This window comes from Channa argus, chromosome 12 (assembly GCF_033026475.1).
Source record: "Channa argus isolate prfri chromosome 12, Channa argus male v1.0, whole genome shotgun sequence".
In the NCBI taxonomy this organism is placed as follows: Eukaryota; Metazoa; Chordata; class Actinopteri; order Anabantiformes; family Channidae; genus Channa; species Channa argus.
In genome coordinates this window covers 2,148,103-2,170,080 of record NC_090208.1, presented here as the reverse complement: position 1 = coordinate 2,170,080, position 21,978 = coordinate 2,148,103, and the positions used below count along the sequence as shown (strand labels likewise).

Sequence of the window (21,978 nt, the reverse complement as noted above, 5' to 3'; positions counted from 1 at the left end):
TTGTCTTCTTGAAGGTTCGCCAAAATCCCCAGCATGTTCTTCCTTGATTCACACAAAACTCTCTGGCACTCTGCAAGACTTTTCTGCCCCTCCACAAAAGATTCACACCTAGAAGGTTGAAACACAGCAATAATAAATCAGAGGCGTCTCTGAACCACAGTCCTTCAGCACAGCAGCATCATTAAACTGAAACCAGTCCTTATTGAAAGGATTGGTAGGCAAATACTAACCTGATGACTTTGCCGTTTGCGTCTGCTACTGGTGTTCTCAGGGTCTGCAGCAGCAGCATCAATCTGTAGGACTCACAGCTGCTCCTGAAGTCCTGATCATCAACTTGCCTTGTCATCAGAAACTCCACAAACCGGATCATACTTTTGATATAATTAGCTGGAAGCAGCTGAGCTCTCTTGAAGTTGAAAACATAATGAAACACAAGTTGAAAGTCTAAGTTGTAGCTGCAGTGTTTATAAGTAAAGAAAAGTAAGAAATTGAGAGAAGAGAAAATGTTGTACTTGGACACTTTGCATAAGATACATTAGGCTGAGGTTGAGATCTGTGGAAATCAGCTCAAACTCCAGTCTATGGAAACACTGAGACAGACCAAAACAAAGACCTGAACTCGAACTCTGGATCAGGTTTTAGTTCAGATGTTTTCTCATTTACTCATTAACTCATCAACAATGACCTGTTGATCACTGGGACCAGAGGGTTCGCTGGTCTGGGGGTCCTGGTCCTCATCCTCTCCCCTCGTCTCGCTGTAGACGGTGTCGATGAATCCGGGTCTTGGTTTACCTCGTTTGTTTCAGTCTTGTAGTGATCCTGGTCAATAAAATATGGGTCCTGGTTTTTCTTCCTTTGTTTGATTGTTGGAGCAGTCCTAGTCTTCCTCTTTTGTTTCTGCCTTGTAGTGTTTTTGCTCAATGCAATGCAGGTCCTGGTTTTCCTCCTTCTTGTCATTCTTGCTGTGGTCCTGATCTGTGTAGTCAAAAATGTTTAAACTCTTCCCGCTGCCGCCACACTATTTATCGCAGAGTCTCGCGGTAACTGCAAACTGACAAAGCTCCGCCCAACATAGTTCTCCTGTTGCTAAGGTGTCCGATTTCCCTCCAGAAACTCTTAGCCAATGGCTGCTGAGTTTCAGCCTGAAGAGAAAAGTTTTTCTTTTTAAACTGAAATTCAGTAATAATGAAATTGCCACTACAGATGACTTATTTTTTACTGCATGTGCTCTGAAGCCCTTTGGGAGGATTTCCAAGACTGGCTGTCTGGCAAAATGTAAATAGTTGTTTCTTTTATTTTTATTTTATTTTATTCTGAAAGACAAGAGAAGTGATATGTTACTTAGACCTAAAGCAAAAAAAAACAACAGTAAATATGACATTTTAAAATGGGTCACTGAGAAATAATGTAAACTAAACCCATAGAACCAGTTCTCTGGCTTTGGTTTTATTTCCCCACTGTCTTCCACTATTTACTACTTTAGACATAACAATTTTCGTTGTGTTGCATTTTCTGAAGTGGAGAAAAAAAAATCCATTGTCACTGAAACTGGTGACAAAGGGGGATGATTGTAATCATGGACAAAGGTTATTATGTCAGTGAGGTCCTCAGACAATTAGATAACACTTCTTTTTATTTTAAAAATATTTTTTGTCTCATGCCATGAAACAAAAAAATGGAAAAAATGAATGTCATGGTAACACTGTAAATTATTTCCCAATAGATGTTGAGCAATTTCAATGGTAATAAATGAAAAATTCTGTTTGCAGAACTGTGCCATGTGATTTTGTAACTGCATTATTTGTGGCAAACAAGTCACAATTCCATGTTTTTGGGATCACACTTCCTTGATGTTTACTCAAGTCATTTTTTTTAACCTAATCTTACGCTAAGAACAGCAGAAAAAATAGTTCCTTCTTTCTTCCTATTTATTTAATGATTACTTTGCATTAAAACATCTGCTAAATAACAAATGTAAGTGCAAATGTGCATAAAGTGGCCACTGATGGTCAGTGACCAATTCACATGAAGACTTTCAAACTTTTCCTTTCTTTCACTCTCCCATTTTCTTCCACAATATGCAGAAAAGTGCGTTTTAGTATTTTAAAAAGGTCACTTCACAATCCACCTACAAAATGTACATGCAAAAGAGAGATACTTTATTATTCCCCGAAGGGAAATTTGTGTGTTGCAGCAGCTGTTACAGATATTAATATATACACTAAGTAATAAGTTATCAATGAAGTAAAAACAAAAACACAGTAAATGCTGCATTTTAGTGAGGTGGATTGAAGTCATGAAGATCTGTCGCCCAACACCAGAGAGAGTCATTGTACAGACTTATGGCTGTTGGCAGGAATTAGCTCTTGTTCTGTTCTCTGTCACAGCAGAGCTGAAGAAGCCTCTGGAGAAGAAGCTGAAGCTGCTCCACTGTTTGACCTAATGTGATGAAAGTTGCCCTACACGGGTCACAGCTGTGCGTTTTTTTTCCAGTATGAAGACGTTGGTGGATTTTAAGACCTATTCTACTGAAAGTAGCCCCATGTGTGTCACAGCGGTGCAGCCAAATCATTGACACTGCATCTGTATGGGGGTCAGTTTGAGACCATAATGATACTTTTAGAGGACAAGAGGTTTTAATGACTTTATAATTGTTATTTGTCCGGTAAACTTTGGTTTGTGAGAACAGATGCTAAAACAATTAGACACAATTAAATGTCAATCTGGCATTGAAAACGAGTGTACAGCTCCAGTTGAGGTGGTCTCTTTTTTTTTTTTTTTGGAGGTCAAGACAGTTTTGGTGTCTGACATGAGAACAGTTCAGGGCCAGATGGAGTCTATGTCTTCTTCTTAATAATGTCTTCAAACAGCAGGCTGATTCACAAAAAGCTAAGTGCAAAATGATTTATTGTGAATAGAAAAGAAAAAGTGCAGGCTGGTCTGAACAGGTCTGAGCTGTGCACAGCATTTTAAACCTTTCATTGGGCTCCTTCTCATCTTGAGCCCATTAAAATCCCCTTTTTTAAATATCCAACCTCCTGAATCTGATGCTATTGTTCATTTATGTATCCTGTCACTATTATTTCCAAATTGTCAATTGGGGATTTAAAAATATTTTAGTTATATTTATATTATATTTATCATTAATCATCTTCTATCTTCGTCTGTCAGCGTAAAGCGTTTCTCCCTTTTTGGGCAGATGTTGTTTGCCAGGTACAGAATTTTAGGTTAAGTGAGCTGTGAGAATCCGAAAACATAAAAGTTCAATTTCAGGTTTACACTCATTTATTGTCCATAATACCAAGTGACAAACTCATAACACAATAACTAATATAAATGTAAGGAGGAGGTAAAAAATCTAGTTTGTAATTAGATAATCAATAAAGAAGAAGAGTTTTGAATCAACCATGGAGATGATATAAAAGTTCTTACACACATGAATCATCATTACTCTGAGAATCAGAGGCAAATCAGTGGCACTGCAGCTTTTGTTCCACCAGGTGGAGCAGTGTGTGTGAATCCATATGAATTTATATTCAGGTCAACCAGCAGAGCAGAGAGGTGGAGTCGTGACTTAAGGACATAATTGCAGTGAAACCATCAGATAATAACATTTTATCCCTCAGATTTACTGCTTTGTTCTTGCTACCACTGCTCCCTCTCTTCATTTAGTCTCTGTCTTACTCACTGGGTCAGGGAGGTGGGAGAATTGATCAGTGCCAGTTTCTAATAATTTCACATTGTCCAGTACCTGCAGTATGTAACTGTTGTAACTCTGAGTAAGACAAGTGCAGCTGTGTATCTGTAGCTTCAATAACCAGAACATATTTAAACTCAACTTATACAGCTCTTATTATGCAACAGGAGAAGGGGGGCGGCTGAAAGCTGGCTGACAATTAGTTCAAAACTGGCTGACAACAGCAATTCTGAGCTGCTACGTCTGTAGAAAAGCTAAGATTTAGATTTTTTGATCTGACTTCAATGTTTTGATCATAAATCCAACTTTCTTCAGTGTACCAATACTTTTGAAGGGGACTACGTACGTATGGATAAGCAGATACTGTATATTAAATATAGACATTATTTTATGCTTTGTTTACTGTCTGTCCAAGAGTGAAATATGAACTTTGTTTTTCGTCTCACACATTGGTCACAGCTGTACAGGATTCTCTCCAGTATGAACACACTGATGATGTTTCAGGCCACTGTTTGCTGTGAATGTTTTTCCACACTGGTCACACCAGTAAGGTTTCCATCCGGTGTGAAGACGCTGATGTGCGCTTAGGGTAGTGAGCCGACTGAAAGATTTACCACAGTTACCACAACTGTAAGGTTTCTCCCCAGTGTGAATACGTCGGTGTCGATTTAGGGTACCCCGCTGAGCGAAAGCTTTTTCACACTGATCACATGGGTAAGGTTTCTCTCCAGTGTGAACACGTCTGTGGTTATTTAGGTCACCTATTGCACTGAAAGCTTGCTTACACAGATCACAGCTGTATGGTCTTTCTCCAGTATGAACACGCTGATGGATTTTTAGATAAGTTAATGTAGTGAACGCTGCCCCACACTGGTCACAGCTGTACGGTTTCTCTCTAATATGGAGACGCTGATGGTTTTTTAGAACATCCAATCTAGCAAAAGCTGCCCCACATTCATCACAGCTGTGTGGCCTTTCTCCCGAATGAATTAATTGATGTATTTTTAGATGATATAACCTAGTAAATATATGCCCACACTGTTCACAGCTGTATGGATTCTCTTCAGTGTGAATTCTTAGATGAATCTTTAGCAGTGATGGTCTGGTGAAGGCTTTGTCACACTGCTGACAGCGGTGAAGTCTCAGTTTCTAAAGTGACAGATGGAGAAAAGAGTTAGATCCGTTAGTTTCCAGTCTTACTATAATTTATTCCACACAAAAGATGCAGAATGGACAAAAGCCCTTTGACCCAGTTCAGTAGGACTTAGCTCTTCTCTGTGCAATTCAAGTTTCTGCCAGACAGACTTGAGCCTTTAGCTGGAGCCTTAAATAGCAATCAAACCTTTCAGTTACATACATATATACATATTTTTATGTGTTTAATTTGAATCCAATTCTGACGTATTTGCAACCACTAGTCATGTGACTGTGCAGTTGCGTTCAGCAATCTATGAAAGAGGTCATGTGTTTCCTGTGTGGGCGATGACAGATGCTCTACTATTCAGAGGACCTTAGCACTATGTGAGAGGTGGGAATATTTATCATTTTTGTAATCATAGATTTTTGATGGCTTCTACATGTGTACACTTGTACACTGATATTGGTACTGCTACATGCTGGATGTCATAAGCTCGGACATTCTTTAATCTTCTTCGTCTTTTCCTTTGGGCTGTGGCCTTTCAGGGGTCTCCAAAGTCAATCATCTGCCTCCATCTAACTCTATCCTCTGCATCCTCTTCACTCACACCAACTAACTTCATGTCCTCCCTCACTACATCCATAAATCTCCTCTTTGGTCTTCCTCTAGACCTCCTGCCTGGCAGCTCCAACCTCAGCATCCTTCTACCGATATATTCACAGTTTCTCCTCTGAACGTGTCCAAACCACCTCAATCTGGCCTCTCTGACTTTATCTCCAAACATCTAACATGAGCTGTCCCTCTGATGTCCTCATTCCTGATCCTGTCCATCCTCGTCACTCCCAAAGAGAACCTCAACATCTTAAGCTCTGCTACCTCCAGCTCTGCCTCCTGTCTTTTCTTCAGTGCCACTGTCTCTAAGCCGAACAACATCTCTGGTCTCACCACCGTCTTGAACACCTTTCCTTTCATTCTCGCTGATACTCTTTTATCACACAACCCACCTGACACTTTTCTCCACCCGTTCCAACCTGCCTGCACTCGCCTCTTCACCTCTTTTCCACACTCACCGTTGCTCTGAACCGTTGACCCTAAGTACTTAAAGTCCTGCACCTTCTTCACCTCTGCTCCCTGTAACCTCACTGTTCCCCCTGGGTCCCTCTCATTGACACACATGTATTCTGTCTTGCTGCGGCTAAGCTTCATTCCTCTGTTTTCCAGAGCAGACCTCCACCTCTCTAGATTTTCCTCCACCTGCTCCCTGCTCTCACTACAAATCACAATGTCATCTGCAAACATAGTCCATGGAGATTCCTGTCTAACCTCATCTGTCAGCCTGTCCATCACCTGAGCAAACAAGAAGGGGCTCAGAGCCGATCCTTGATGCAGCCACACCTCCACCTTGAACTCCTCTGTCACACCTACAGCACCTCACCACGGTCTTACAGCTCTCATACATGTCCTGCACCACTCTAATCCACCTGTCTGATACTCTTTTCACCTCTAGAACATTCCTCACAAACTCCTCTTTCAGGATAACTCCTACTCCTACTTGGAGAGTACTCAACTCTACCAAAACCCAAAACCCTCAGTAGTCTGAATGCTGAAACAATTCAAACTTTACTCTGAATTTACTGATCTCTGTAACAAGGAAAACGTTGTGTTAAGAATGATGTAGTTTCTTTTCCTGTTGAAAAAATCTCTTAAATTCACAAACTTACTGTGGGCTCCATTTAATTTAGATATAATAAAAGGGTGTAATAACTGTGTGTGCAGGAGAACGGGTGAAAAGGTAGCAAGGCTAGAAGCTTATAGAAGATTTGTATCTCTCTCTTTCTTTCTCAAATAACTAACTTCTCTTGTTGTGTCTCTGTTTCTGCCAGACAGACTTAAGACTTTAGCTGAAGTCTTAAATAACAATCACGCTTTTTACTTATATACAACTACTTTTCAAGTGTTTAATTCAAATTCTACCATGATGTGGTTTTATTTGCAACCACTAGTGCCTGCAGAAATCTGTGAAAAAAACGTGTGTTTCCTGAGTGGGGAATGACAGATGTTCTCTCTCTTCTCCCCACTTCCTCCTCTGTCCCTTACACATTAGTTGATGTATAAAAAACAGGAAATACCAACAATAACATGCAAACATGTGGTCGTGAGTGAAGCTGACTAACTCCTCTCTTTTACACAGACAGTAATCTTTGACAATAAACTACATAAAATTATCTCTGTGTTTTCATCCAATTGGAAGTGGTGCTATAACACACTTGGGCCACTGACCTCTGTCAGCTGATCCACGTAGCGTTTGGACATTGAATTATCAAACACGATTTTAATCATAAACTTGACAACACAGCCTGATGGAGGACATTTTTTGGGGTCACCTCGCCTCATCACTTCAGCCCAAAAGTTCTTGCCACACACCCTTTCGTTTAAAATCAAAATCTATCCAAATGATCAATGTGACTTCACTGTTTTACTGAGGCCATTTCCCTACAGTTAGAAACAACAGCTTTAAACTTATTTGTGTCTTAAACTTTCTTCACCCACTCTCACTCACTTCCTTTGGAGGTGGAAGAGGACAGGTCTCTGCAGGTGAAACCTGTGAAGACGCTTCTCCCATTCAAGATTCAAGATTCAAAGTGTTTGTCATATGCACAGATAGAACGCATGTTTCCCTGTACAATGAAATTCTTACTTTGCCCTCCACTCTGAATGTCACACAGTAAGTAAAATGAGAATTTACAAAAAATAGAAATAAAATTAAATACAAATAAAATAAAAAAGTAAAAAAAATAATAAGAGCAAACAAATAAGAGCAATAAGGCAATAAAGGTGAGGTAGTGCAGTTCTGAGTAGGCAATAAAGTGAGGTAGTGGCGTTCTCAGTGCGGTAGTGCAATTCAAAAAACAATTTATGTGCAAATACAAAATGTGATTCGTGAGCAGTTGTGTCCATGTGTCAGTTGTGTCCGTGTAACAGTTATGTTATGTTATGTTATGTTCATGGTTGCAAACTCCTGTCAGCTGTTTAGGAGTCTGATGGCAGAGGGGAAGAAAGAGTTCTTCAGTCTGGAGGTTCTGCATTTCACACTTCTGTACCTCCGTCCTGAGGGTAGAAGTGTGAACAGTCCGTGCTGGGGGTGGGAGGGGTCTTTGAGGATGGACGCAGCTCTCCTGTGGACTCTGCGGTGGTAGATGCTCTGCAGAGAGGGCAGTGGAGTCCTGGTGATCTTCTGTGCAGTCTTCACCACTCTCTGCAGGCGTTTACGGTCCATGGCAGTAGTGCTGCCGTACCACACAGTGATGCAGTTGGTCAGAACACTCTCAATGACGCAGCTGTAGAAGTTGCTGAGGATCTTAGGCGACATGCCAAACTTCCTCAGCCTCCTCAGAAAATACAGCCGCTGTTGGGCCTTCTTGACCAGCTGCGTGACGTGAGGTGTCCAAGTGAGGTCCTCAGTGATGTGGACACCCAGGTATTTAAAGCTGCTCACCCTGTCCACTTCAAGCTCCCGGATGAACAGTGGCTGATGCGTTCTCCTCTCCTTTCTCATGTCCACTATCATTTTGACAATGAGTCCTTATTTTCTAGATGAGAGAGGGAGTAGTGGATGGCAGCAGCAATGGCATCCGAGGTGGACCTGTTGGGCCGGTAGTCATACTGCAGGGGGTCAATAGTGTCAGGTATGCTGCTCTGAATGTGGGCCAGCACCACTCTCTCGAAATAACTTTATGATGATTGGTGTGAGTGCCACTGGCCTGTAGTCATTCAGGCAGGTAGGTGGGCTCTTCTTAGGCAGGGGGACGATGGTCGTGGTCTTGAAGCACAAAGGAACAGTGCACTGGCTGAGGGAGAGGTTAAAGATGGAGGTGAGAATGTCAGCCAGCTCGTTGGCACATGCTCTGAGGGCCCGCCCAGGAATGTTGTCAGGACCTGCTGCTTTGCGGGGGTTGATCTTCCTCAGAGCTTTGTGTACCTGGGTTGTTGAGACAGTTGGTGGAGGGGAGGGGGTTGGAGGTGTTGTTGTTCCTGTAGTCTGTGATGTGCCGCAGTTTTTGCCACATCCGCCCTGAGTCAGCAGTAGAGTAGAAGCTGTACAGCTTCTCTCTGTACTGCCTCTTGGCCGCTGTGATGGCTTTTCTCAGTCCGTACTTCGCAGCTTTGTACTCGGTCTCATTGCCTGATCTAAATGCAAGAGAGCGAGTACGCAGCATGTGACGTACCTGACTGTTTATCCAGGGCTTCTGGTTTGGAAACTTCCTGATTTGTATGGTGGGCACAATGTTATCGACACAAGTGCTGATGTACCCAGTCACATACTCAGCATAATCCAGTACGCTGATGGAAGAGTCCTCCAGAGTGGCTGCAGCTTTAAACACATCCCAGTCTGTCAGAGCAAAACAGTCCTGCAGGGTGCTCTCGGTCTCTGGGGTCCAGAGTTTAACCTGTTTGGTGACAGGGTGTGTTTGTTTCAGTCTTTGTCTGTAAGCAGGGTACAGGAACAAAGAGATGTGGTCTGAGTGTCCGAAGTGGGGGCGGGGTGCAGCCCTGTATGCACCACGTATGTTGCTGTAAACATGGTCCAGAGTGTTGTTATCACGGGGGGAATGTCCACATGCTGGTGGTATTTGGGGAAAACAGTCCGTAAACTACACTGGTTGAAGTTGCCAGCAACAATAAAAACAGCGTCAGGATGAGCGGTTTCTAACGCGCTGATGACGTCATGGAGTTTGCTGATGCTGCGGTGGACGTAGCTCGCGGGGGATGTAAACAGCGGCCAAAAACACAGCAGTAAATTCCCTTGGTAGATAATAAGGAGGCACTTCAGCAATAAAAACAGTGTTCATCCACAGTCTGTATATCTCCACACCACGAGTTGTTAACATACAAACACCCACCTCCCCCTTTAGCGTTACCGGACGCGGCCGTTCGATCGCCTCGGTGAAGAGAGTGAGTCTGTACCTGAATGGCGTCCTCTGGGACTTTGTCTGAGAGCCAGGTCTCGGTGAAAATCAGGGCGCAGCACTCTCTGATTTCCCGTTGGGTTGTAATCCTGGCCCGCACATTCGCTAGCGTGGTCGGCTAGCGCGAGCTTTTAGCCTAGCATGGAGCCCTCCCCTCTTGCCTCGCTTGCGTCGCCGTCTCCGAAGCGCTTTCCGGGATCAGCTAACTCACTCGAGCCCGGTGCTTCATGGCCTCCGGGGTGGTTACGGTGGTGACTCTGGGAGCGAACAATGAGTTGTAGCTCCAGCGGAATAAAACTAGCAAAGTCAGTGTGTTGTGAGTTGGTGATGTTCAGTAATGCCTGTCAGTTGTATGTTAGCAGTGCATGACATTTGTGCACTGCAGAAAAAACAAGAAACACACAAAAAAGGAGGGAAAGGCGACATTCGACACGTCTGCCACGGAGGGAGCCATGTTATTGTAGCGTTCAGTTAAATATTGATTTCAAATGGTCCAGCTCCTATTTATTGCGTAAAATCATAAACATTCATTTAAAGTCTTCATCAATTAAAATTTTACTTACTAACATATCAACACTGACCTGTTGATCGCTGGGACCAGAGGACGAACCTGATTTGGTCCCTTTGCAGATGTTCTTGTTTCCACAATCCGGGGTCTGGTTCTGCTCCTCCATGTGGTACCTGTAGGAGACGCTGGTGGATGGAGTCCCGGCCTTGGTTCTGCCCGTTTTGTTACGGTCCTACTCAGTGAATTACTGCGATCAGCACAGCTGGTCTTAAAGTTTCCTTGTTCTAAACCAGCAATACCCAGACATACGTTGCAGGTCACGCCCTCTCTAATACCCTGATGTTTCCTGTGTGCTCTTTACTATAATATAGGCAGAACAAAGTCAGTGATGTGTGACTCACAATCAGTTCTTTAAATGTGAATCTGACACATTGAAAAAACAGCTGTACTGCAGTCTGACTTTACACCTTATATTTAACAGGCTAATTGATCCAAATACTGAACAGCCTGATTCACAGATTTTGTTTTGCAGCTTAAAACTTATAATGCTTAACAATGCATAATAATAAATACAGGCAGGAGTGTTATTACACCCTTTTATTATATCTAAATTAAATGGAGCCCACAGTAAGTTTGTGAATTTAAGAGATTTTTTCAACAGGAAAAGAAACTACATCATTCTTAACACAACGTTTTCCTTGTTACAGAGATCAGTAAATTCAGAGTAAAGTTTGAATAGTTTCAGCATTTTCATCAAACTGGTAAAAAAAATGTATAATAATAATAATGATTTCTGGAGGTTTTAGGTTTTGGTGAAGTTGACACCATTTGAAAGTTGCTGTGTTTTTGTCATCAGTTCATCTCACAACCAAGCAAAGTAAAAGTATTTCTACATTTACTAGGCTGCTTATTATTATTAGATTCACGTGATATTTATGATCTTTTAATGTAATAAGAGTCTGTTTTATTGATGATAAAAAGAAAAAACGACTGTTTAATGGTGGCACCACAGTTGTGGTACCCCAGTGGCATTTTATTGTAAAGTACTTCAGGACATCCATAGGCATAGCAGAAGGGTTTGGTCTTTCAGAGGGGAGAGGTGTTTGTTTCACACTGACAGACTGTGAAACTGTCTCTGCTGATTTACTGCATATATTTTTTTATCATAAGTTCTTATGCTTGTGCAGAGAAAGGAGAGCAAGTCGGCTCAAGTCAAAGGGTTAAAATAACAGAAGACAGAGAGGAGCCTAAACAGGCCAAGTCTACAACTGATGAGCCAGAACTGGTAATTTATTACAGCAGGGACGAATCAAACAAGAGAAGAAGGGAGGAAAAAGGATGAAGAGGAGCAAACCTCTGGATCAGACTGGACAAGAGGAGATGGAGATTAGATAGATGGGTGATTTTTAAATATTGATTGAAACAAATTTGTGATAAAAAGGTTAATCATTAACGCAGTACAATATTACATTATTACAATTTACTCCATGGAATTATTTTAAACAGATATAATGAATCTTGATTATATAGTATTAACTTTAGAGTGAATCATTTTTAAAAAGAATTAAAAAATGTATTTTTGACACAACTGCAATGTGTGCATGTAAATTAGATCATGAAGAAGTGAAAACTGAAAGATGCAGCCTGGGGGAAAAGGGAAGTACCTGACCTAAAATAGAACAAGATTATAGCAAGATGTTGCCAGACTTTCTTGGTTTAAAGCTTCAAAAGTGTGACTCAATTTTCCACACTAGTAGAAGCAAAATTTGAAAATTCACAAAGCGTCATCCTCCCACCACTAGTAACCACAGAATGAATTCAAAGTCTGAAATTTCTTCTGAAAATGTAAAACCCTTGCAACACTACATGTGTAGTTTAGTGTATTTTCTATACAGGACACACTAAAAGGTGCCTGTTTTAGTTTGGGTTAAGACTTAATAAAATAATAAATGCAATACCAAGAGAGACACACGGTGGACAAAGAAACCACAGAAAGAAACTAACAGTAAGAATATCGCTGATTTGGGTTCTTACATAAACCAAAGTTGACTGCTTTACGAGCACCACCGATGATATTCATTTATTTTTAGTAAAGATAAACAAGTTTCATTTAGGCAAATCACTGGTTTAACTGAGGTTTGTAGGGTCATGCATGGCACACACATTAAAATGTATCACCCCAGACACAGAGAACACTTGAATCGGAAGTGCTGTTAAAGCATTAACATTTGATTTTAAATGACAAATCTGTGATAAATTAATACTTTCACAGACAATAAAATCCTGCAGAAAAATAACTGGTATAAATCAGCTTATGTTTTTTATAAAGATGATGACGATTTTCATGATTTTCAAGTTACTGAATTCAGCATTTCAGTTTGTCATTGTTTTTAAAAAATATATAAATCTTTCCAAAAACTACAACAAATCACGGCAATTTGTTATGTCTGGCTCTGGGTGTAATTACTGTGGTTCCGTTTATTTTGTTTATTTAAACATAGAGTCCGAGCATGTAGCTGATGCCAGCTTTAAAAAAAAACTCTAAATGTGTGTTCTGTGTTTTTATTTTACTGAAACCTTCTTCTTGCAGCACAAAATTCTTAGCAAGTCAAACACAGCACAGTAAAACAAAGAACACAATAAATGATACATCCTACTACATATATAACTGGCTCCAACAGGTGTAAAATGGCAAAGTCGATTTAATCACAACTGTTTTGCCTTGTTACAGCTGCTTTTCCTAAACTATTTTATTCTTATCAGTCATTTCAAAAAGCAGACGAAGCAGACGAAGATTTATTATAAACACAAACACTATTTAATGCTGAATGAATGTCACAGATAGTCCGTTTCACATGTAAAATAACATGATGAAAGTCCAGTAGCTAGAAAATGAGTTAGTCAGAGTTACACTACTGTTTTATTTAAAAAATAAAACATCACAATGAAAGCAACAAAATATCAAACATGTAGGACAATGGAGTATCTACATGCTAACATCTTTACAGTCACTAGAAGAGAAAAAATAATTATTATTTAGATTTAATAACATTAAATTAAATATATTAAATTATTACAATGTAATCACATAGTTCACACTGAGGTCAGTCAACATCTTTTATAGTCAAATTAATCAGTTCATCCTCTAACTTTATCTTCAGCTGACTAATGAATTTCTAGGCAAACTAACAATTAACACAAAACGCCACTAGTTACTGAGAACTATATCAGGAACTGCCTGATAATGAATGTATGGTAAAGCCATTAAGTCAGAATAGAGAATAAATAGATGATGATAAGTTATTACACAACAGACAACAGGTGACAAAATCTGAATTATTATCTTAACAGTAGTTAATGATTAGTTCATAAGCCAGTGTCTGAAACCGAATGAAGCCTGCTTTTCTTTTTTTAAAATCAGAATATGCTGTTGGGCGGCGCAAACTGCAGTAACATCAACTACTAAGAAGGCACTCATTAGTTCATGGTTACCTGAACTTTATTTACTCCTTTTACACAGAATACTGACTTACTAGTATTGAATTTACCACTACTTCATCCTTGTTGTTTTTGTGTACCCTCAAGTATCACGGTACATCATACTCAGCAAATAATACATAGGTCCTCAGTACTCGGGTACGAGGAATCGAATAAAGCTCAAAGTTTTAGAGACTTGCAGAGTAAAGATTACTTAAAATAAAAGTGGAAGCAGTGGAGCTGGATATTCTGTTATAAAGGTAAGTGAATGGGAAGAAACATGCCTGTCCAGGTTTAAATGAGCAAAAAGAGAGCATTTAACTGGAAGGTGTTTATAATAGTTAAACATTTATGGTTCTATGGTCACCATCTGTTACATCAAAGGCAAAAAGCTAGAAACCTCATGTTAGATAAAATGTTAAATCAAAATATGAAAATGTGAATTGTGTACATCTAGTACACCAGATGTACACAGTGCTGAAAAACTGAGCTTCTACTTATATAATAACACTGGCCTTATTTAATAGCCTACTAATACAGCATTGTGTTTAATACAGTTACTTACCAGGCCTGTTTTTTCAGTCGGGAAACATTTAGCATAAAGGTTAAAGGTGGAAGACAACAGCTGGCCTGGCCATGTTCAGCGTAATGTGTTACGCAATGTGCTTTTATTTTACAGCTTTACATTTCATCTCCTGTGTGAATGTGTTGGTGGGCTGTTAAGAAACTTAAAGTTGTAAAGGTTTTTCCACACTGATCACACCAGTAAAGTTTCTCTCTAGCATGTATATGCTGGTGCCTTTTTAGGTGACTCTGTTGAATGAAAGCTTTTTCACACTCACCACACCAGTACGGTTTTTCTCCAGTGTGAACACGCTTGTGCCTCTTTAGATCACTGTTCTGAGAGAACATCTTTCCACACTGATCACACCAGTAAGGCTTCTGTCTAGTGTGAATGTGCTGGTGCATTTTTAGGTGACTGTGTTGAATGAAAGTTTTTCCACACTGATCACACCAGTACGGTTTTTCTCTGGTGTGAACACGTTGGTGCAGATTTAGTTCCCCTGACGTGGTGAATGCTTTCTTACACTGATCACAGCTGTACGGTCTCTCACCCGCATGAATATGTTTGTGTCTTTTTAAGCTACGTGCTGTACTGAAGGCTTTGCCACATTGGTCACATTTGTACAGCTTCTCTCCAGTGTGAACACGGTGATGGATTTTTAGACGATACAGTGTGGTGAATGCTGCCCCACACTGTTCACAGCTGTATGGCCTCGCTCCCGTGTGAATTCGTAGATGAATATTTAAGCTACTTGTGTGGACAAATGCCTTTCCACATTGGTCACACCTGTAGGGTTTCTCTCCAGTGTGCCCTCTTTGGTGAATTTTGAGTGCTGATGGTGTGGTAAAGGCTTTGTCACATTGCTGACAGCGGTGTCGTTTGGGTCTCTTTGTTCCTCTCGGTTTCTAAAGTACCAGACAGAAAGATAGAAAAACAGAGTTAAGACATCATGGTGGAGCAAACTGTCTAAAAGCATATCTTACCCCATATGTCAAATTCAGGACAACCCAGACATCTGTTCTCAGCAGAGATGGGTACTCATATTTTGCAGAAATAAATTTCTAATTTGACCCAAACCAGACTTGACCATAACTTGTTAAAAATGTCTTATGGACTTGGACATGGACAAGTAATAAGAAGTAAGAATTCTTTTCAGTTTGGTGAGACACTGAACATTTCCTTAGATTTAAGTTATGATTTCTGAAAAAGACATACACAAGGAGCTGTACTAATGACAGGATCAATATTTTTGTGTCGTAGCCTTTGGATACATTGATTTCAGAACCCCGGTACTTAACATAAAGAATGTGAAGAGTGGGAGAAAAAGTTAAAACAGCAGTTTAAGCAATTCCAAAATTCTCTTTAGAGTTTGCCAAGTTAATCACTACACTCATTACTGGTGTAGTAGTGTAAAGCAGAAATATTAGTAACATAAAGTTGTATGTTTAACTTTTCTGCACTATTTCTGTGACACAGACTTCCAGCTCATCATGCTGGTCTATCTAGCTTATAGTTATTTACTAAACTGGATGAGTTAACAGCTATATGATGCTGTGATCTCAAATAAATTGTGTCACATCACAAAAATGTCCACTTCCTTTAGAATCAAAACGTAGAAATCAGCCTGTGGTCCTGATACGTGTCACTGTATGACATCAGCCCAGGTGAGAACAGGATGTCAGGTGGGATACAGGTCATATGGATTCGAGCCCCTCTTCCCTAATATCTACAACATATTTTGTTGCCACTAAAGGGGTGTGAACTGTACTCTAATATTTTTCATTACTTGTCATTTAGAAAAAGGGTCTGCATTTATTGTGCGAGCACATTTAAGTGAGGGCCAGAGTCTTAGTATGAGGTGCCTAATATTGATGCCTGCTGCTGGGTTTCAAACGGGACACAAAAGTCAAGACTTGAATGTGCTTTAAGTCCACTTTATCGGAGGTTGATGAAGAGGACATATGAACTTGTAAAACTTTGGGACGATGGTTGGTGTTTATCTATGTGTGGTTCTGCAGAGGCAAATAGAAAAGAAAACAAATATAAAATACTAACTGAAATCACTGGAAGTAATGATATTACCAATACATCAGCTATTGTTATGGGTACTTCGACCAAAAGTGGAGTTAAATGAAAAGTAAACAAATAAGACCTAAATAACTACTTTCAAAGTCAACTGAATGAAGAAAGCAACAGTGACGCCTTGTGGCTTAATCAAACATTGCAGCTGCTCAGCAATGACTAAGAACTTAATGGAAAATGCTAAATTAACCAACTGTATCATACAGAAATTGTACTAGAATAAAAACATGTAACCAATGTTTAAGCTGTAAATATTTATAAAACTTAACCAGTTACTGCATAAGGTTGAATATCAGTGTACCAAACTGACAGCTTCAAGGTAAATTAAAGATTTAAAGAACTTCATATATCCCATAAGGAAATTATGTTGCCTTGTGACAGCTGCTTTCTGCAGGAAAAGTAGAAAAGAAAGAAAAAGCATCTCAACCAAACCAAGGAGAAACCACACAGACAATCAACAAATAGAAACTACTGAATTACAACTAAAAACAAAATAAGATAAATAAGGTAAATAAAATAAGACAGATAAAATCAATAATAGTTTGTCCGTTTGGACCATTCAGTCCCCCTCCTTTTTACAGAAAGGGGTGAGTTAAACACTTTAATGACCACTAGGAGAAAGGATCTCCTGTGTTCTGTGAAGCACTTGATTGTGATCAGTCTCCTCTGTGCAACCAGCACACAGTGGACTGGGTGGGAGGGAAAGTCCAGGATTGAGAGGATTTTAGACAACATTCTCCTCTCAGCCACAACCTGCAGAGGGTCCAGCTTCTCCCCCAGAACAGAACCGGTCCTCCTTACTAGTTTGTTCAGTCTGTTACTATCGGCCCTTCATATTGCTGCCCCAGCAAACCACAGCATAGAAGGTGGAGCTGGCTACCACAGACCACAGAGTCCTCTGAGTCATACACTATTGAGACCAACTGTCTTTACTCCCTCATGCCTATGAAGATTACTGACTTTTTTTCTACCAATAGGTGGCACATATGCACTACAAACTATGTGATACAGGTGAAGTTCAAACATAAAACATTTCTTAAAATGATTATAAAATAATTATAAAAATACTATAATTTTTACAGATTTTAATTTGTCTATTCCCATAGTCCCATTCAAACTGGCAGCCTTCTAACAGCACATGTGGTGCTAAACATAAATAAAAGAAATAAAAGAGACATGGACAACAATTTAGAGACACTTAATCTTGAAGATACAGCTTTACTGTGGAGGTGTTGCTCATCTTGGATCTTTACTACCTGTGTGTGAATAAAGAAGCTGTTGTGCATCATCTACATCAAGGTATTGATTGCGGTCAGGGATTTGGTATCAAACAAGGTCAAGTGTGGTCAGACCTACGTTGTTGGAGAAACACAAAAGCCCTTAATGCACCACCATACTAGGCAGAGGTAACTGCTTAGGGTTTGGTTTTATCTACTGATAAAATCTGATAGATTAAGAAATTCTCCCAAAAAAAAACAAAGGACTGAGTTGAAGTAAACTAAAACCCAGACCTTACAAATCATAGTGGTTGTTATAGTGTCATCTGTTCTCCAACATACAGATTGTTGACGAATCAAAGGAAAAAACAGCACAGGGTGTCTTAGTAAGGTGAAGCACTACGTGAACATCAGAATTGATTTAGTATTTTGATAAACTGAGTACTCGTCTCTCAGAAAATATCCGCATTAAAGCCTCTGACGAACTTAATACTTTCCAAAACTCAACCAGTGGCTCCAACACATGGATCAGATCTAACAAGTTCTCTGGTCTCAATCAGACCCACTTGAAACTGCTGCGGTAAAGTGAGCCGTCATTTCTTAGAACACGGTCAAGCCACCCACCGCTTTAGCTTTGTTGCGGCCTTTCCCCTGTACTTACTGTGTGGGTACTAGGACAAGCTGAGGCTCTGGGATTGTTTCACACTGAAAAATGCAATACATGTTAATTTTCCACCTAGCTATTATCGATCAATTAATGCATTAATTCACATCTTTTACTGAAAGCAGTAAAAGAATGTAAAATGTGAAAAAAAATGATGTTCCTTCCTTATTATTATAATACAGTTTTTTTTTCTTTGTTTGTTTGTTTTTTTGTCTTTTCGGCTTATCCCGTAAGTTCAGGGCCACAGCGGTTCAGTTTCCGCATGTTGATTTGGCACAGTTTTTATACCGGATGCCGACAGTATTTGAAATAAAATAAAATAATTATATATAAAAATTTGGCTGAAAGTTGTAATGTTTCCTATGCATAATGAAACTTTTTTTTCAACTAATATGTTTAGAAAAGTGAAAGATATTGGCAGGTACACCATAACACAAAGTTTCTTCATGTTTTCATTCTGATAACAAACCTTTTCATTAAAGTTTACCTGAAACTTTCATTGGTGGCTTTAGAGGTTAAAGAAAAACTATTACTGTAACAAATATGAAGCAATTGTCACGTACAGTTTTACTTGTAACTAACAGAGGCCTGATGTTTGCATGCTCATAAAAATGCATTCTGGTTTACACTCATGTCTGCTATAACCTTATTCATTTTTTCATTACTGTTTTGAAATAAAATAAAGGGAAAGTTCCCCCCGACACGATTATAAATAACAACGTTCTCATGTTCAAACCTTTATAAAAAAGCTTTTCTTCAGAGATTACCTGAAACTTTCAATGCATTCTGGTTTAGACTGATGTCTGCTATAACCACACATTTACATTTAATCATTTGTCAGACGATTTTATCCAAAGCGAATTAGAAGTAAGGTCCAAGGCATCAAAAATCTGAGTCAAGGAGAAAACATCAAAGCAAAGTCCAATCAGAAAAGTCTTTACATTTCATATCATTCCATACCATTTTTTATCTAATGCAATGCAATACAGCAGCTCTGCCATCAATTCTACTTTTACCTTTTACTACTATAATTTCTCCTTTTTTAAGTTGAAACTGTCAGAAAGGTGACAATTCCACTGTGTTTAAACCCATTTACAATGAATGAGGTGGGCAAAACACTCCTGTTCATCTCCACTAATTACTTCGACCTCAATTATAAACAGCGAGTAGAACTATCATCAAAAGGAGAATATTTCTCTCAACAGAAGAGGAGGCCTCAGGCACAATCTGTTTCCCACTTTTCACGCTGCCCTTTCATCCATCGCAAGGAAGGTTAAGACTACTTCACACACCAAATTCTCATCAAAATCTAAAAATATATTTAAAAATTTACACTAAAACTGCTTCAAAATTGTCAGGATCAGAATATACATCACTCTAAAAGAGAATGCACTGAAGTTTTTTGGTAACTTCTGAAAAAATCCTTTTAATGAGCATCCAAACATGAGGACTTTGTTAGTTTTAATGCTGACGGGGGAATTTTCCCTTTACTTTATAAAACAAAATGTGCAGTAAAAATGCTTCAAAGGTGATATGGTTATAGCAGACATGAGTCTAAACCAGAATGCACGGAACGTTTCACCTCTATAAAGATTCCAACATGAAAACATTTGCCTTTAATTTATTAAACTAAACATTAGTATGGTTATAGTACACGACTCTAAACCAGAATGCATTGACATTTCTCGGTAACTTTTTATGAGCATCCAAATATGAGAACCCCGTTAGTTCCAATGCTGACTTGCAACAATCCCGGAGCTTTTACGGATCCTTTTTGGCCATTGCTAGACCCAATACCGTAAGTACGGGGAAAAAGAGCAACAAAACTTTAGCGCCCGTTGGTTTTACCGTGTTCCATAAACGATGGCTCACTTTACCGCAGTGAATCCTGGACTGAAACACGGTCTTGTCTTTGTGTCTTCAGTCTCCCTCTGAAGCAGTTTTTACCCATTAGCTCATCAACACTGACCTGCTGATCGCTGGGACCAGCGGTGTCGCTGCTCCGGGGGTCCGGGTCCTGGTTCTCCTCCTTTACTCTGCTGCTATAATGGTCCGGGTCAACAGAATCCGTGTCCTGGATCTCCTCCTTCACTTGGTTCTGGTTAAGGTCGTGGCCGGTAAAATCCGGGTCCTGGTTCTCCTCCTTCACCTCGATTTTGCAGTAGTCATAGTCGACGAAACTCGACTCCTGGTTCTCCTCCTTGATTCCGTTGCTGTAGTGGTTTTGGTCGCTATGATCCGGATTATTATTGTGGTTTTCTGTCGCCGCCATGTTCTGCCCCCTCGATCTCGCAGAAGTCTCGCGATAACATGAAACTCGCTGAAGACGAACTGAAGCCCCGCCCTCCTTAGTTACTGTTGCCAAGGTGTCAGATGAGCTCGTCTGTTCGCTTCATTATAATTTGCCCCGTGAGCTGCTTAAAAACTAATTATAATAGACGGTTATTAAATGTACAACGCCACAAAAGAAACATATTCACAGAAAGGAAACACAAAATGTATTTAAATTTTCTGGACTTCACCAGTTCAAACGTGTAAAAGTTCAAATTCACACTGAGAAAAACTATTATTTATCCCTAAATACAGATGAAAAGAAACAAAGTACACATACTTGGTAACTGTACTTTATACAGCTTTTTACTTTTCCTCCCTACATTTTAACACAAATATCGAAACTTTCTCTTCCTCACATTTTCAAAACAGGCTCATACTTTGCTTTTAATGTGTTAGAGGGGAATGATCTTTTTTCCATCCCTGTCCTGTCCAGTGGATATTCACCAGCAGCTGTGTCCAGCTGTACTGTAATGTAGCTCAGCTCTGCTCAGCTAACTACAGGTGTCTCCTGATGTGATTCACTGTAACGTATTTTAATAGTTAGGTCTCTGGGATTCTGTGACTGATTGACACTGGGTCAGTTGTCAGTGTGAGATACTGGAACATTACGTCTCCTTTGGCTTTAAACTTATTTTTGCCTGTATTCAGTCCAAACTCTGTTATAAAAACCTTTAAATAGATAATGAAATTAAAGCTCCTAAACATTCAATGAAAAAGAAAAAAGTAGGGTCTTCCCAGGTTGCAGGGTGCTGGTGTGAACATTGAAATAATTAAGAAGTCATGACCAGAGAAACAAGATAATTACTGTTAGTAGTAATGTCCAGGTTTTTTGCTAGTTTGTATTTGTTGCTCATGTTGTAAATATGATATATAAAAATTCCGTGTCTCTATCTAAACATGTTTATGTTGTCTGCACGAAATTTTCCTCTGGCAGAAACAAGTGACTAAGATCTGACTTCAGAGGTCACAAAGGCAACCCAGTCCCAGCAGGTGGCTGTAGAGCTCTGTAGAACCTGAATGGAACAAGAACGTCTTAGACAGCAATGTCTGTTGGATAAAAGTTTGTACTCATACTTTGGTATAAACTGCAGCTGTAAGTCAGTGCTGTTATTCAAAGCTTAACAAATTATTACATTGACAGTGCTTTAGATCAGTTTAAACACTTTGAATAGGGCCACAATCGCACGACAGGCTTTGAACTAGTTCTTCCTGTAGATGTTAGTAAAGTCCGTCCTAAGTTTGCCACCATTGAGCATTGGGTAGACCTTCAGGGTGATGTTCAATTTCCTCTTGTACAATTCAAACTTGTCTCCCTGCATCAGGGTGGTA

General features: G+C 39.7%; 2 protein-coding genes across 3 annotated transcripts; both read right to left on the bottom strand.

Annotated features, from left to right (window-relative positions):
* Positions 1-2,753: 2,753 nt before the first annotated feature.
* LOC137136985 (zinc finger protein 436-like) lies at positions 2,754-10,637 on the bottom strand. 2 transcript variants are annotated; one of them, XM_067522816.1, is made up of 2 exons: positions 10,366-10,637; positions 2,754-4,846 (listed from the first exon to the last, which is right to left on the bottom strand). In XM_067522816.1, the coding sequence occupies exons 1-2, from the start codon at positions 10,474-10,476 to the stop codon at positions 4,151-4,153; spliced, it is 807 nt and encodes a 268-aa protein (XP_067378917.1). In that variant the 5' UTR covers positions 10,477-10,637; the 3' UTR covers positions 2,754-4,150. The 2 variants fall into 2 exon arrangements, 1 of the variants encoding a protein (XP_067378917.1); XR_010915656.1 differs by lacking the exon at positions 10,366-10,637 and adding an exon at positions 9,755-10,359 and having other exon boundaries at positions 4,713-4,846.
* A 2,468-nt stretch (positions 10,638-13,105) lies between these two features.
* Positions 13,106-20,629, bottom strand: LOC137136980 (zinc finger protein 239-like). The gene is made up of 2 exons (XM_067522810.1): positions 20,285-20,629; positions 13,106-15,257 (listed from the first exon to the last, which is right to left on the bottom strand). The coding sequence occupies exons 1-2, from the start codon at positions 20,585-20,587 to the stop codon at positions 14,469-14,471; spliced, it is 1,092 nt and encodes a 363-aa protein (XP_067378911.1). The 5' UTR covers positions 20,588-20,629; the 3' UTR covers positions 13,106-14,468.
* Between the last annotated feature and the right edge of the window lie 1,349 nt (positions 20,630-21,978).